Below are 13,492 nucleotides of genomic sequence, written 5' to 3'. Positions count from 1 at the left end.
TCATGCTATCTCCTGACAGGAGGGGCAGACTTTTTATCTGTTCTGGATATACTAAGTATGTTCTGTTTAAGCAAAGTACACACTTTTAGTGCAAAAAATGTTTGTGTGTGTTGGGTGTTGGTGGGGAGTGGGGTTAACTAAAATACATCAAGCTTGTTAAGCTATTTTTTTTAATTGTAAAGGTTTTGTGCTTCTGATTTCATCAGCAACAAGATATTATATAGTCATGTATATGAGAAAAGGAGATTGACCCTCCAGAGAAAGACTGGAGTATGGGGCATAGAAGAATCTATGCATAGGAGCTCATCTGCTCATAAAAAAATCTCTATAGAACCAACTGCATTGTGGAACCCAGAATGTTGTGACATTGCAAAAATACTTAGGAGTTGTAACATTAGGAAACTGTGACGTTGATTTTTTTGTGTATTCTGTAAGTGATCTGAAGATTTATACATGATTGCCCCAGTAATAATGGGATGATCTTAGACCATCTGGCAACCCAAATGCAAGGCCTTCAGGGATCATTTCTTACTAAAGATGCACATCTAAGTCTCACTAAACAGATCTGCACAGAGAATCACCCAGAAGCTATTCTGCAGCTTGGAAGAGGTGAATTCCACAGATAGAAACTATCGATTATCTGTAGCAGAAAACAAAGTCATATACCACAACTTTTAAGTCAAAATACCTATTAAACAAGGGAACTTAATGATATTATTTCAGTTGAGAGGACAACCTCAAAGATTGCTGCATACTGTGTATATTGGGCATAAGTTATTAATAGTACATCAACCTGGTTGATTTTTATTTAGAGCCATTTGGTAGTAATCCTGAGTTCATTGGGGCATCTAATAATTTGTGAATAAATCATACCTTTCAACACCGTTTAATTTCCATTTATGTTTCCTGGACATCAGTAGTCCACCACCCCATGCTGCCTGAAAAACAAGATACATTATCTTAAAAATCAGGTAACTTTGCATTGCTGACACACATGTATTCAGGTCAATTTGATGTCTGCTCCTTTTCTTTCCAAAGTGGGCTGCATGAATCTAAATCACAGCTCTGATGGAGCTGCAGTCTGTGGGTGGAAACATAATCCGTACCAGCACAGTTCTTTTTCTGCTGTTTTTTTCTGGTAGCCTGTAGCTGGAATTATGTAGGTCAAGGTCCATGGACCAGCTAGCATCATCCTCCTGTCCAGCTAATTCCTCTCTGACTTGCACATGGCAGTGCTACACTGGGCCTGCCCTAAGCAGTGGTAGGGAGACAAGTAGGGAAAAAAGACTCACTAAAAGGTCAACTGACCTCTACACTTTTGTGACTGGGAGGAGAATGGCACTGGTGATAGAACGGGGATGGGACACAAAACACAGCTGTTTGCCCTGCCTCCCCTCTTGCAGAACTCTGAGAGCTGATCTCCCAGCATGTGCAGGAGAATAAGCCACTGCAAGGACCCCAGTAAGGTAAGCATGTCATCTGGCAAATACCTTCAGCATATGCCCCAGTTACTGGGATCATTTGGGGGGAAATTATAGTATTATTTGTCTGCAAATTTAGAAAAAAATGTCATTTTGCTCGTCTGTCTATTTTGCAGCCTTCTTTCCTTTTCATGCCCTTGCGACAAGGTAGTTTGTAGACTTTCCAGCTGACATAACTGCACCACAAGTGCTTCTGCTATGGCCTCAAACTTGCAACCTCTTGGCTGTCAACCATGTACCTTAGTGCCCATAATACTAGGGTTATCACATGTCTGGGTTTTCCTGGAAGTGCCCTCTTTTTGGGTCCTCCCATCTCTGTTCATGTGTTTTTTTTAAATATCAACAAATGTCCGAGGTTTTGCTGTGCTCAGCATCAAAATTTTTCCTGGCACTTCCCAGCTTGTCCTAGCAAGGAGCTGCTTGGGGCTAGGGGGAGTAGGGGGAAGGCAATTGGAGGCAGGGGCATCACATGTGTTTGTGTGTGCCCATGTATGTGGCCAGCATGCAGCCAGGCAGAGTGGTGGGAGCAGCCCTGGCAGCTGGATGCAGGTAAGTCTATGGGAGGTGGGGGTTTGAGGGCCAGGGCTTGGGGAGTGTGCGCATGCATGTGCGCGTGTGTGTGGAGGGGATGGGTGTGTGAGTGGGGCAGGTGCCTGATGGGATTGGGGGTAGTTGTTTTGGGCGCTAGGGCTGTAGTGGGGCAGAGGAGGTGGGGGAAGTGCCTATGCCTCCAGCACGGGAGGGGACAGGGGACTCTTTAGGGGCAGCAGGAAGCTGTGTGGCCGGGCTGGTGGCACTGGTGCTGGTGTCTGTGCTCACAGGGGTGGGGCAGCTGGGAGATGCTGCAAGGCTGGGGAGAGCAGGGGGCTGCAGGTTGGTAGTTAGGGACACTGGCAAGGCAGGTGGGGGTGGGCTGTGCCTTGGGAGTGAGGGGCACCAGGAGGGGCGGAAGACTGTGGGCCAGAAGTGTGGGACACAGACAATGCCAGGGGGCTGCGGGTCAGGAGTGAGGGGCATCAGCAAGGACAAGGGGGCTGCAGGTTGGGAGTGAGAGGCACAAGCATGGTCTGGGGGGTAGAGTACTATGGGTTGGGAGTGAGGGGCAGCAGCAGGGCTGTGGGGGCTGTGGTTTGAGAGTGAAGGGCAGGGACAGGTCATGGGCATATCACTACCCCACCCCACAATCATGATACCCCTTTCCCCCTCCCCAACAGGTGTCCTCTTTTTTGAAACTGGAAATATGGTAACCCTACACACCACCCCAGCCCCCATTTTTCAGGCAATGGGCCTGAAAATATGTTGTTTTTTTTATTTTAATAATGTCTAGAAATAAGGCATAGATTTTCAAACAAGGGTTTCAAACATCAGTCGTGTAAGTTCATGTTCAGCCAATTAAAATCAAATGCCTTTATTTTTAAAGGGTTTCACATGCCCAGTCTGTTCCAGAAGCCTAGGCTTTCTCCAAATCAGTGGAGTGGAGAATTGATCCCTAGGTGTAGTTTTCATTACAGGAACCAGGTATGTTGTTATCTGTACAAAATGACACTATATGTGCATGAGTGAATGCATGTTAACACAGGATGTGACCTGAGACTAATACAGTACTTACATCCACGTGCATCCAGATTTTGTATTTCTTGCAGATATCTGCAATAGCAATGAGTGGATCAAATGCACCGTACACTGTTGTTCCTGCTGTGGCACTCACTAAGAAAGGAACAAATCCCTATGCAAAGGAGAGAGACATTTTTAAAAGAGAGACTATTCATTGACAAATAAAACCCACCTCTACCTGCAATAGTTTGATTTCCTCCCAAGTAGCCGGAGTGTAGTTGTACAATAAAGTAATTAAAAAAATAAGCTTAATTCCAGTAGCTGCTGTGCTCCTCCAAAGTGAACACATAGGTATCTATATTCCTATGAAAAAATGAGATGCCATTTGGAAATCAGGAACTCGCATGCTATTTTTTTTCGCTTCTCTTATTTGATATAGTAGTGATGTTACAATTTCTGTCTTAAGGTGGCAGCAAACTTCCAAGGTCGGTATTGAGGGTATGCATTGGGAAGATAAACTTTAGAATGAACAACCCACCTCCTGCCTCTGTCAGAAACAAAAAATATGTATTCTGTGTTATGCCATGTAAAATTACCTCTATCATAGAGATTCATTGTACAACAAAAATCTTTGGCAAATTTGGAATTAACCTGCTGGTATATTATGATTCTTTCAATTTCTTTAGCATTCAGAAAGTGCTAGATTATGTACATCAGGTAAAAAGATGCTGTCCCTGCCCCAGGGAGTTTACATTTTAAGGCTCTGATCCTGCAGTCTTGTGCTTCAGCATAACTTTTAATACATGAATAGCTCCACTGAAATCAACAGACACAGTGAGTCAAATTAATTGTGTATTGGGCTAGGGACAGAAATTACACATAAACCAGTTTAAGTAATCATAAACTGGTTTAAACCTGTAAAGAACATAAATTCAGCGCACATAAACCAGTTTTGAAATGGTTGAAACTAGTTTAAGATAAACCTGCTTGAATGTATTATTGCACTTAAATGATTTGGGTCAAACTGGTTTATGAAACTTCTGTCCCAGACCCCTTCCTGGTTCAAGTTAAATCACAGTCTCCCAGCATGCTTTCTAGCCCTGGGCTGGGCTGTCTGCTCCAGCAGAGAAAGGTATGTGTGTGTGGGGGGGAGGGACTGTCCCCCCCGCCCCACAGCAAATCCCAGCTGGGGTCTGGGGCCAGGGAGGGGAGTTGCCTTGATGCTAAACTTACAGAAACTTAATGCTAGCTGTGACTGGGGACTACAAATCCCAGAGGCATCTGGAAGCAGGAAGAGGAAGTGATGAGCAACTCTGGAGAGTGCTGCTGCTGTGATTGTGGATTGCAAATCCCAGAGACTTTGGGGGCAGGAGGAAGAGGAAGCATATGCAATGCATGCCTCCTGAGGCCGAGGGGGCACGACGATTGCCCACAGGTGGCAACGCAAGCATCAGCAGCAAGGATGGGCTGCAGTGCAGTTGGTGGCGGGGGTGGGGGTCCCTGCGGCTGATCCCTGATGTGGGGGTGGGGGCCAAGCCCGAAAGTGCCAGCTGCACTTCTCAGGGGGGAAGGGGGCACCAGTGATTTGCCTGCCCCCCTGCCCATTACCGAAGCTGAAAGCGCTTGTCTCAAGGGGGGCACCAGCACTCTCAGGGGGTGCACCTGCATTCCTGTGCACCCCATATGTGTTGCCTATGAGAGGAAGCAAACACACAGCCCATGATGGCTACATGCCAGAAAGGTGTGCTCTAGTACTCCCCAGCTTCTGGCCTGAGCCACTGCAGGCATGTGGCTACATTTCCTGAATCAAAAGTACATGTGTATCCAGTCGTTTCTCAGTTTAATCTCTGCAGTTTACAGTAACATGCAGAGACTGAATTGATTCATCCTCGGGCTTTTAGACTGTCTGTACTTAGCCTTGGAGCCTAAAGTCCATATGAAAATTACATACAGGAGCTGTATATATGTTTTAACATACAGAACAACATAAGAAAGAGTGACTGATCTTTCTTAAAAGTTCTGAACTACCTGCTGCAAAATGGGATCTAATTGTTTTTTGTTTGTTTTTAACTACATGGACCTTAATGCATTTTCGTATATGAAGAAGCTCAAACTCCATTACTGTTTCTGAAGGCACATGCTAATGCACTTACTTTTTGTTTAGCTTCAAGAATTCTTCTTTCAAGGTCTGATGGGATCATTTTCCCCCTGCAGCAAAAGATAATAAAATATTAGGGCTTTGCTTTTGAAAACAGCCTTTTCTATTGCTTTCCCCCTTAAGTAACAATCCCAGGTAAGGATGAAATTGATACTACTGCACAAGGCCCATTGAAGCCCTTAAATTAAGACCTCATCTAGTGTATAGTCCTTGAACTGGCCTTAGCACAGGGCTGAATGTCAACCTGTGGGTTATCACCTAGTTTGCACCAATGTACTGTTGATCATGTGCGAGTCACCCCAAAGCAGAGAGGGCATGGCATGGCCCTTCACACAAGCTCTACTTAAAGTACGTGCCCCATTGAGCCTCGGGGTTCAGATGGATTGTAACCATAGAGAATATGCTGGATGTCCTCAGGAGAGTTCTGAATTCAGGGAAAATTCTGAATTTACTGTGGCAACCCAATATTGTCCTCAACTGCAGGCCTTTGAAAGCTGAAGCCCATTATTCTACCTTCCAAGGGCCAACTCACAGGATCCCCAATTCAGCTGCAGTGGCCTCAAGCAATGGGACTGGCTGGAAGCTCATAAATGAAGTGGACAGTAGGAGGAAGGTATCTCCCCTCTTCATGAAGTAAAGGTGTGACCACATCACATCTCCACATCCACAGGAGAACACTGGCTTTCATTTGCACTTGAATAAAACAAATTCATCCCTAGTGTAATACTAATGAAATCAATGGAGCTACAGCAGGGAAAACTACTCCATAGCTTGATGTGGTCAACTGATATTAGCTTTGAAACAGGCAGGAAAATAAAGTGTTGGTCCAGGCTAAGTTTATGTACATATTCAAGCCCTTCATGCAGAGAGTATATTGTATTTGAAGTGGATTTAGTATGAGCCATTCACCTGAGATTCAGCCTCTGTGATATAAACCCTCCAGGCTAATTTGGAAAATCTTGTAAATTCATTAGGTTTGTGATGAAAACACTGCTAATATTTACATATTGAAATGTGGGGCTTTGATTGTTTCAGCTGAGAGTAAGACTATCCAAGAAGAAAGAAAATGTATAACAAGATTAGCATCATGATGGTTCCTTGTTGATTTTTGCAAAGTTTTTTTAATTAATTTTGACTAACCATGTGTATTTATAGAGACCAAATCTTAAAGGACCTTTTCTTAGTACAGCTGGTCATTTGTTTTACTGAAAAAGTGGGTTTTTGTTAAAAAGGAATATTTTCATGAAAAAAACTGAAAACGAAAAACTTGAAATGCTTTCCCAAAAAGGTAACAGAATACCAAAATGTGTAAGTTTTTTCATGTTTTTCTCTGAAAAAATCTTCATGTGAACTTTTAATGGAGATGGAAAAGAATGAAAAGTTATAGTGAGAAAAATTGCATTTCTTATGAGCTCTGTGGCAGAAGACCAGAAGACCACCTCTGTCTCTTCCCAAAAACTCTGCTCTGTGACAATTTGGTTAATATGGGCCCTGCAGAGGGCACACATCCCATCTCTTTAGGTAACCTGAGTTGGATACATTCCTGAGGGAGGGGGGAAACCTGTTCCCTCTGCCTATGTGACTGGCATCACATACCTGGGTGAGGGGCTTACGCTCCCTATTGTTCTATGCACTGCCAGCCTGACTGGGAGGGGGCTAGAGACCGTGCCAGTCTGCCCAGCAACCAGTGATGAATTTCAAATTGGTTGGCTTGCAGCCAACAGGTGCTGGCCTCCATTGGAACAGGTAAATGAGGTCATAAGGTCTATATAAGTTAAGGACTGCCCAGGAGGAGGGGCAGTAGCCATGATGAAAACTCAGGAGAGAGAAGAGCTGGACCATCTGAAACGTGCTCTCTGTTTTGAAACTCCTGATCAATGAACTATGGCTCGCTACCACCCCCTCCTGCCCCCATCAGTATGCTGCTACTGACTGTCCCAGATTAGACACGTGTTCAAAAGCTCAGATGGTCTCCTAGCTTCACTTTAGTCCAAGCCCTGCCTTCACAAGAAATCTTCTCCCCTGCATCACTTCTAAGCTCCAGTCTAGCATTGTGCTCTGTAAGTTGCCTATTGGCCTGGAAATTGATGAGACATGCAGTAACCGCTCTTTTCTTTAGGAAGAACAATTTAGAAGTAGTGTGATCTCTGAAGAAGATATTACGTTTATTTTGCACAGAATGAATACAAAGAGGACCAGTTACATGAATTTGGTTCTTAGCAAACAGAAAAAGCAAAGGTTTTATTATAAGGACTAGTGTGTCAGTTGGTTCTTGCTCATTGTCCACGTGGTCATTAATTCCTTTGGAAAGAGTGCTCAATCTTTTGTGAAGAGGGAGATAATAAGTCTATAAATCAATATATAGGGTCTTCTGTGATTACTAGTCTAAATTGCTCAGGTAGTTTTATTCTTTTTTATGACAGAAATAGAACATTGGGACTGTAGTCAAGTGTTTCATTTAATCTGGAGCCATAAATGATTCAGCACATTATAACAATAGTATTCAATAGGTCATAAAAAGAGTATTTTTACTAAAAGAGTATTAATACAACTGGCTGGAAATTTTGCATCAATTTTCTTTTTTGACAGAAAATGTACTTTCTCTAAAACAAAATTTCCACAAGAAAATGCTGGTTTTGCCACATCTTTTCTATTTTGTCTTAGCAAGATACATGGATTTAACTGGATGAAAACATTTCATTTCAGACAGTTCAACATGAATGAATATTCAAGTTTTTGTAGGTACCTCATGCCCTCATTCCTGTCCTATTGGCTGAACTGCCTGGTGGGTGTTCATCATCTATAGTGTACTACAATCTCTCCTCTGGCTTTACTGTCAGAGGATATCTTGGGATTCTCATGAACATATCTAGCACAGGAACTATGGTTCAGTCAAACTACCTAGCGCGTAGAGGAGAGTGAGGGCAGGAGGCATCCAAACTGCAACTCCCAGGAGTCACTGGTGGCTGTAATTCAATATTGAACTGCATTGAAATGCAGTATTTCAGCTTAATTTGACAACCCCAAATTAAACATTTTAATGCAAGAATATTTAAATGTTTAATTTGATCAAAACACAGCATGTCAATACTTCTGAATCAAAATTTCAAGGAACTTTTTTGGTGTTAAAATAATTGACAGGTTGATTTTTTGTTTCAGTTCAGGATGATGACAAACTCCAAAATCTCAGAACTTTTAGTATGATAGAAATTATGATTTTCAAACAGTTCTAATTATGAGCTGCTATACAAGCTGTTTCAAAGGCCCTAGTTCCTCATCTCTGTAAGTCAATCTCATCAGTATAAGTCAAGCAAACCAGGCTGATTACATCAGGTGATAATAAGGGCCTAAATGTTTTGTATAGCATTTAAAAGTGAGTATGTTTGGAACCTACACTTACCTTTCATCACATCTAATCAAAACGACACTATCTGTACCAATTCCCAAAGCTGCGGCTCCTTTTTTCACAGAAAAGTGACTCTGAAAAAGCATATATGGTATTCTGTGTTATTTCTATTATTATTCCTTCTGCAACTCAATGCAAAAAAACCCCAAACAACAAAACTCTTTAGTCTTCCAGTGTTCTTGAGAAACAAATCTAGATAGACAATCGTTCTATTCATGTAGTTTTTCTAGAACAGGGGCAGGCAAATATTTTGGGCAGAGGGCCGCTTACTGAGTTTCAGCAAGCCAGCGAGGGCCGCATGACTGGCAGCCCAGTGCAGATAAATGTTAATTTTCTAAATTTTTTAGGAGCCCTGCAAGCCAGATGGAATGGCCTGGCAGGCCGCATCTGGCCCCTGGACCACATTTTGCCCACCCCGGTCAAGAAACTCAGCTCTGTAATTTGAAGTTTCAGACTAGGACACTGGAATTATTTGAAGCAATAGTAATAACTTTAATCTGATTTTATTCAGGAAATGCCTGTGTGCATCTATCACTGAATTTGACTCTCTGTAACTGGCTCCTAGTGGCACAGTGGTAGAGCAGTTAAAGTAATTTTATTAGGGTTCCACAGATGAGATGTCAAGCCCCACTTCGACTCTATGCAAAGGCTACCCCAACCACCCAGCTGTAAATGAATATTTGGGTACTCATGCTGGGGACCCAAAAGCATGTCATGTGATTCCAGCCACAATCCTCCCTGGTGTGCTGTTGCCTACAGAAATTGACCTGCTTTAACTCTGGTAGCTCTATGGCCCTTATCTCAGAAGAACCCTTAACTTTTTTACTTACTCCCTTAGCTTACTGGAAAATTGATTAATTTTACATGTGGCATCCCAAGTGAAGTACATCTGCTATGTGACCAATAGCCAGATAATGTCATAATACCATTCACTTTTCATAAGCAACCAGTTGAGGACATGTAAAGACAGTAAGCCTGATTTTGATCTCAGGTCAGTGAAAATTAAGATTAATTCCACTGAAGTAAATGGAGTTATACCAACCTCATATCAGAATCAGGGCTAATATAAAATGCACAGGATAAAAGTGGGAGTTACACAGTGGGGAAAATAGCTTAATCTAATTATTCTGTAAGGAACTGGCCCCTAAATAAGTGGTGGTTTATAATTAAATTTAAATTCCAGTTGTTATAATATTGTATAATTGTATAATAATGTATCAAACTGTACTGCTGAGAAGTGGATTTTGATTAACTTGAACTTAACTGTAATGTGACTGTCCTAAGCCCTATAACTTAACTACAGATAATTAAATTGTCCAAAAAGGAATAAGTGCAACTTTTGTAGTTGAAACAATTATAATACTCATGATTAAAATGGTAAGATACAAATTTGAAGCATGTTTGCTATTCACTGAAAAGCAGGCTGGGTTAGCAATTAGAAAACTGTTTGAATGGCGGGATAGTTAATCCTTTTATCCCATCTCAATCTACTTTCACTGCTGTGTTATTAGATTAAAAACAATTGTTAGATTTGTCTTGGGACAAAGCCTATTATCCTGGGACTGTACAGACATACAAGCACATTGCCCCACCTCAGGTACCTTGGAAGTATCCAAAGGTAAAAACACATGTCGAGTTTGAATAGATCCTGACTGATCTGAGTCAAAACCTGGGAGCAGAATAGTCCTTTAGGTTAAAAACAGATGGCAGGTTTAATCTGGTGCTGTAGACTTGCATTAAAATAGGTTCCAGGTCAGACACTTACACACACAGTTTGTGCAGTTTGAAAGCCAATTAACTCGAATTAGATATGATTGTTCCAAGTCTTAATTTAACAGTTCACAGGTATTTAACATGGGACAGTGTTTGCACATCTGTAGGATCCCAGGAGAAAATGCTTTTTGCTGGGGGAGGGGTGGGAATCAACATTTTTTTTACCCCAGATAACTCTTTCTCCAGGACCCCTGTGGCTAATTCAAGTTAATTGCCATTCATTTCAGGGACAAGCTGTGTGTATAGAGGGCTACGCTGCTCCCGGGTTTTGACTCAATCAGTCAGGACTGACAGTTTTTATCCTTAGTTGCCCTGGCTGTAAACAGATGTCTCATTTGTCCTGGGACTAATGGTCCTGAGTTTTGACTTGGATCAAAACAGTTGTTTACACATGTAGTCCTTTAAAGCTACCTTCCTGTTCTTCTGCCAGTAGGCAGCCATGGAGACACACACCCTGAAAGGCTTGCCCCTGGAATAAATGGCAATTAAGTTAAATAAACCACAGTTAGTTTACAGATGCACACAGCACTTTCATGGGAAGGAGTGGGGAAATACACATTTTATTGCACATACTTCGCAGGTACTTGAAGCAGGACAATGGGTGTGAACATCTGTAGGATCCAAAGACAAAAGGTTTTCTCCTGGGAGAAATGCAATGTCTGTTTACAATCAAAGGGTAAAAGCAATCCTTGGAGTTTATCCTGGGTCTGACTGTCCCAGACTTTGACTTGTATTGAAACAGGCACAGTCATTCACACAGGCAACTGAAAAACAGTTGGAATTAACCCTGACTGTCTTGGGTGAAAAAGCATTATCTTGGATACTTCACAGGTATTTAAAGGGAAACAATGGCCTCTATATCTGTAGGGTCCCAGAAAAAAAATGACTTTGTCCCAGGAGAAGTCCAACCTTTGCTTTTAGCCAAACTGACTAGGTTCTGTTGATTCAAATGTGCTAGTAGAGTCCAGGGGTTTAGGTTGTAGCCGTGTTGGTCTAAGGACATAGGCAGACAAGGTTCCTTGGGTGAATGTGATATCTTTTATTAGACCAACCCAAATAGTTGGAGAATAGTTATTAAGCAAACTTTCGAGTTCAAAAACCCTTCGTCAGGCTAAGGAAGCTTCAGCAGTTGGTGTGTGCTCTTTCTGGATGGAATGAAAAGTAAAGACGCCAGGGGCTGGGCTGGGGAGTCATTTGCCAGGCAGATTATAATATATCAAAAATCCAATGTCTATGTTTAGTCCAGACAAGGTTCCTTGGGTGAATTTGATATCTTTTATTAGACCAACCCAAATAGTTGGAGAATAGTTATTAAGCAAGCTTTCGGGTTCAAAAACCCTTCATCAGGCTAAGGAGGTTTCAGCAGTTGGTGTGTGCTCTGTCTGGATGGAATGAATGCTTAGTCCATGATCTCTAGTAGAGTCCAGGCTTGTAACAATGTAGGGAGCCTTAATGAGGTGCAAAGACAGGAACAGAAGTTGAACAGAGACTCTGAGTATTAAGAAGAAAACCAGACTTAATCTTGTGTGAAAAGCTGAGAGCAGGCTGTTCCCCTACAAATTAATAAACATGCTTCCATCATCTTAAGCAATACCTTTAATATTGAAATCAATGGGATTGTGCAGATACGTAGTACCTTTTGCATGATGTGGATAGCTTTCTGCTTCACCTGCAGCCATCTTAAGTGGCTTGTGCTGAACTGATGGAAGTTATGATATTATAGAACAGCATCTAACCCAAATTCTAGAATTCTGACAAAGCAATAAAGAACTTTTCTGTATATTGTACAGTAGCATTAGCTCAGGGATAGCATGGAAAAAAGATAAGAGGACAAACAGGTACTCCTCGGTTGCCCTGGTTAATGTTGTTTCGTTATTACATTGCTGATCTATTAGAGAACATACTTGTTTAAAGTTGTGCAATATTCGGTTATAACATTGTTTGGTCGCTGCCTGCTAGTAGGTAACTACTGTAATGTAATTGGATTCACTTAACATTGTTTCGCTTAAAGTCACATTTTTCAAGAATGTAACTATGGTGTTAAGCAAGGAGTAGCTGTACTAAGGCATGTGGTCCATCCTTGCACCATTACAAAATAACTAAAGGGCAGAATAGAGTCAGAAAAAGAATGAACCATTATTATTACACAAAGCAATTGCTTGACCTCAGCTGTGCTGCTAAGCAGATGGATTTGGACACATTAAGAAAAGAGGCAGATGACTAGAAAATTATTTACTATTACTCCTATGATGCAGTGAAGCAAAGACACATATTAGGCATCACACTTTAGGCATGTGAAGACAATGGGACTTTAATATATATTTAAAGTTTATATATATATATATATATATATATATACACACACACACACACACACGCACTTTAGTATATATATATATACTTTAGTATATATTTAAAGTTTAGGGCATACTTAAATCTTTGCAATAGGTGGTCCATTCTAAAGTAACTTAGTTTTTAAGACAGAGCTACCTCTGGGGAATACTTAGGAAGGTGAAAAAATACAGTTCCTTTTCTTTTTTGTATTCTTGTAAAAAGGTATTGAACAGAATTTGCAGATTCGTTAGAATCTAATAGGGCCATGCCATGAGTGTTTCTGCTGTTTGCCTTGAATTTGTGACCTCCGGCTTGCAACTGTGTGCTTTAGCAACCACATCACACCAGCCCCCAGAAATGATGTGTATGACTGTAACAAAAGAAAAAAGGATATAGAGAGCTGTTTAAGAACTAAAACTATTTAACATAATCTATGTAATCACAAGAGGAGTAGCAGTATCTATTATGCTTGAGGTTGCATGACGGTTTCCATTTTAAACCTCTGTCCCAACATTTTCGGAGAACAAGGAGAGTAAAATAATTATGTAAAAGAGTTTTGTGTGGTTGGGTGCTACACAGATGGGGATAGAAATTTGAAATATGGTATAAAAATAGCTGTTATTTGAAAAGAAATGTTTTTGAATATTCTGGTGAAAACTAGTTTTGATTTGTCCATGTTATGAGTCCATGGAAATCACATTTTGGGCATATGACATAGAGATTGAAGGCTTTTACCTTGTTTAGGTTGTGAAATGGAGTTTGGGGAGATTACATGCTGAAGTTAAC

General features: G+C 41.4%; 1 protein-coding gene across 2 annotated transcripts in view; it reads right to left on the bottom strand.

Moving 5' to 3' along the window:
- GAD2 (glutamate decarboxylase 2) overlaps positions 1-13,492 on the bottom strand; it is a 53,249-nt gene that overhangs the window by 16,041 nt on the left and 23,716 nt on the right. For both annotated transcript variants that reach the window (XM_006265292.3, XM_019497924.2), the window contains 4 exons: positions 8,594-8,673; positions 5,189-5,243; positions 3,091-3,207; positions 874-938 (listed from right to left, as the gene is read on the bottom strand). In XM_006265292.3, coding sequence (XP_006265354.1) covers positions 874-938; positions 3,091-3,207; positions 5,189-5,243; positions 8,594-8,673 — 317 coding nt within the window. The remainder of the gene's footprint in view (positions 1-873; positions 939-3,090; positions 3,208-5,188; positions 5,244-8,593; positions 8,674-13,492) is intronic.

The sequence above is a fragment of the Alligator mississippiensis genome, chromosome 5 (genome assembly GCF_030867095.1).
Source record: "Alligator mississippiensis isolate rAllMis1 chromosome 5, rAllMis1, whole genome shotgun sequence".
NCBI lineage: Eukaryota > Metazoa > Chordata > Crocodylia > Alligatoridae > Alligator > Alligator mississippiensis.
The sequence above is the reverse complement of the archived record's forward strand: the minus strand, read 5'-3'. Positions and strand labels throughout refer to the sequence as shown.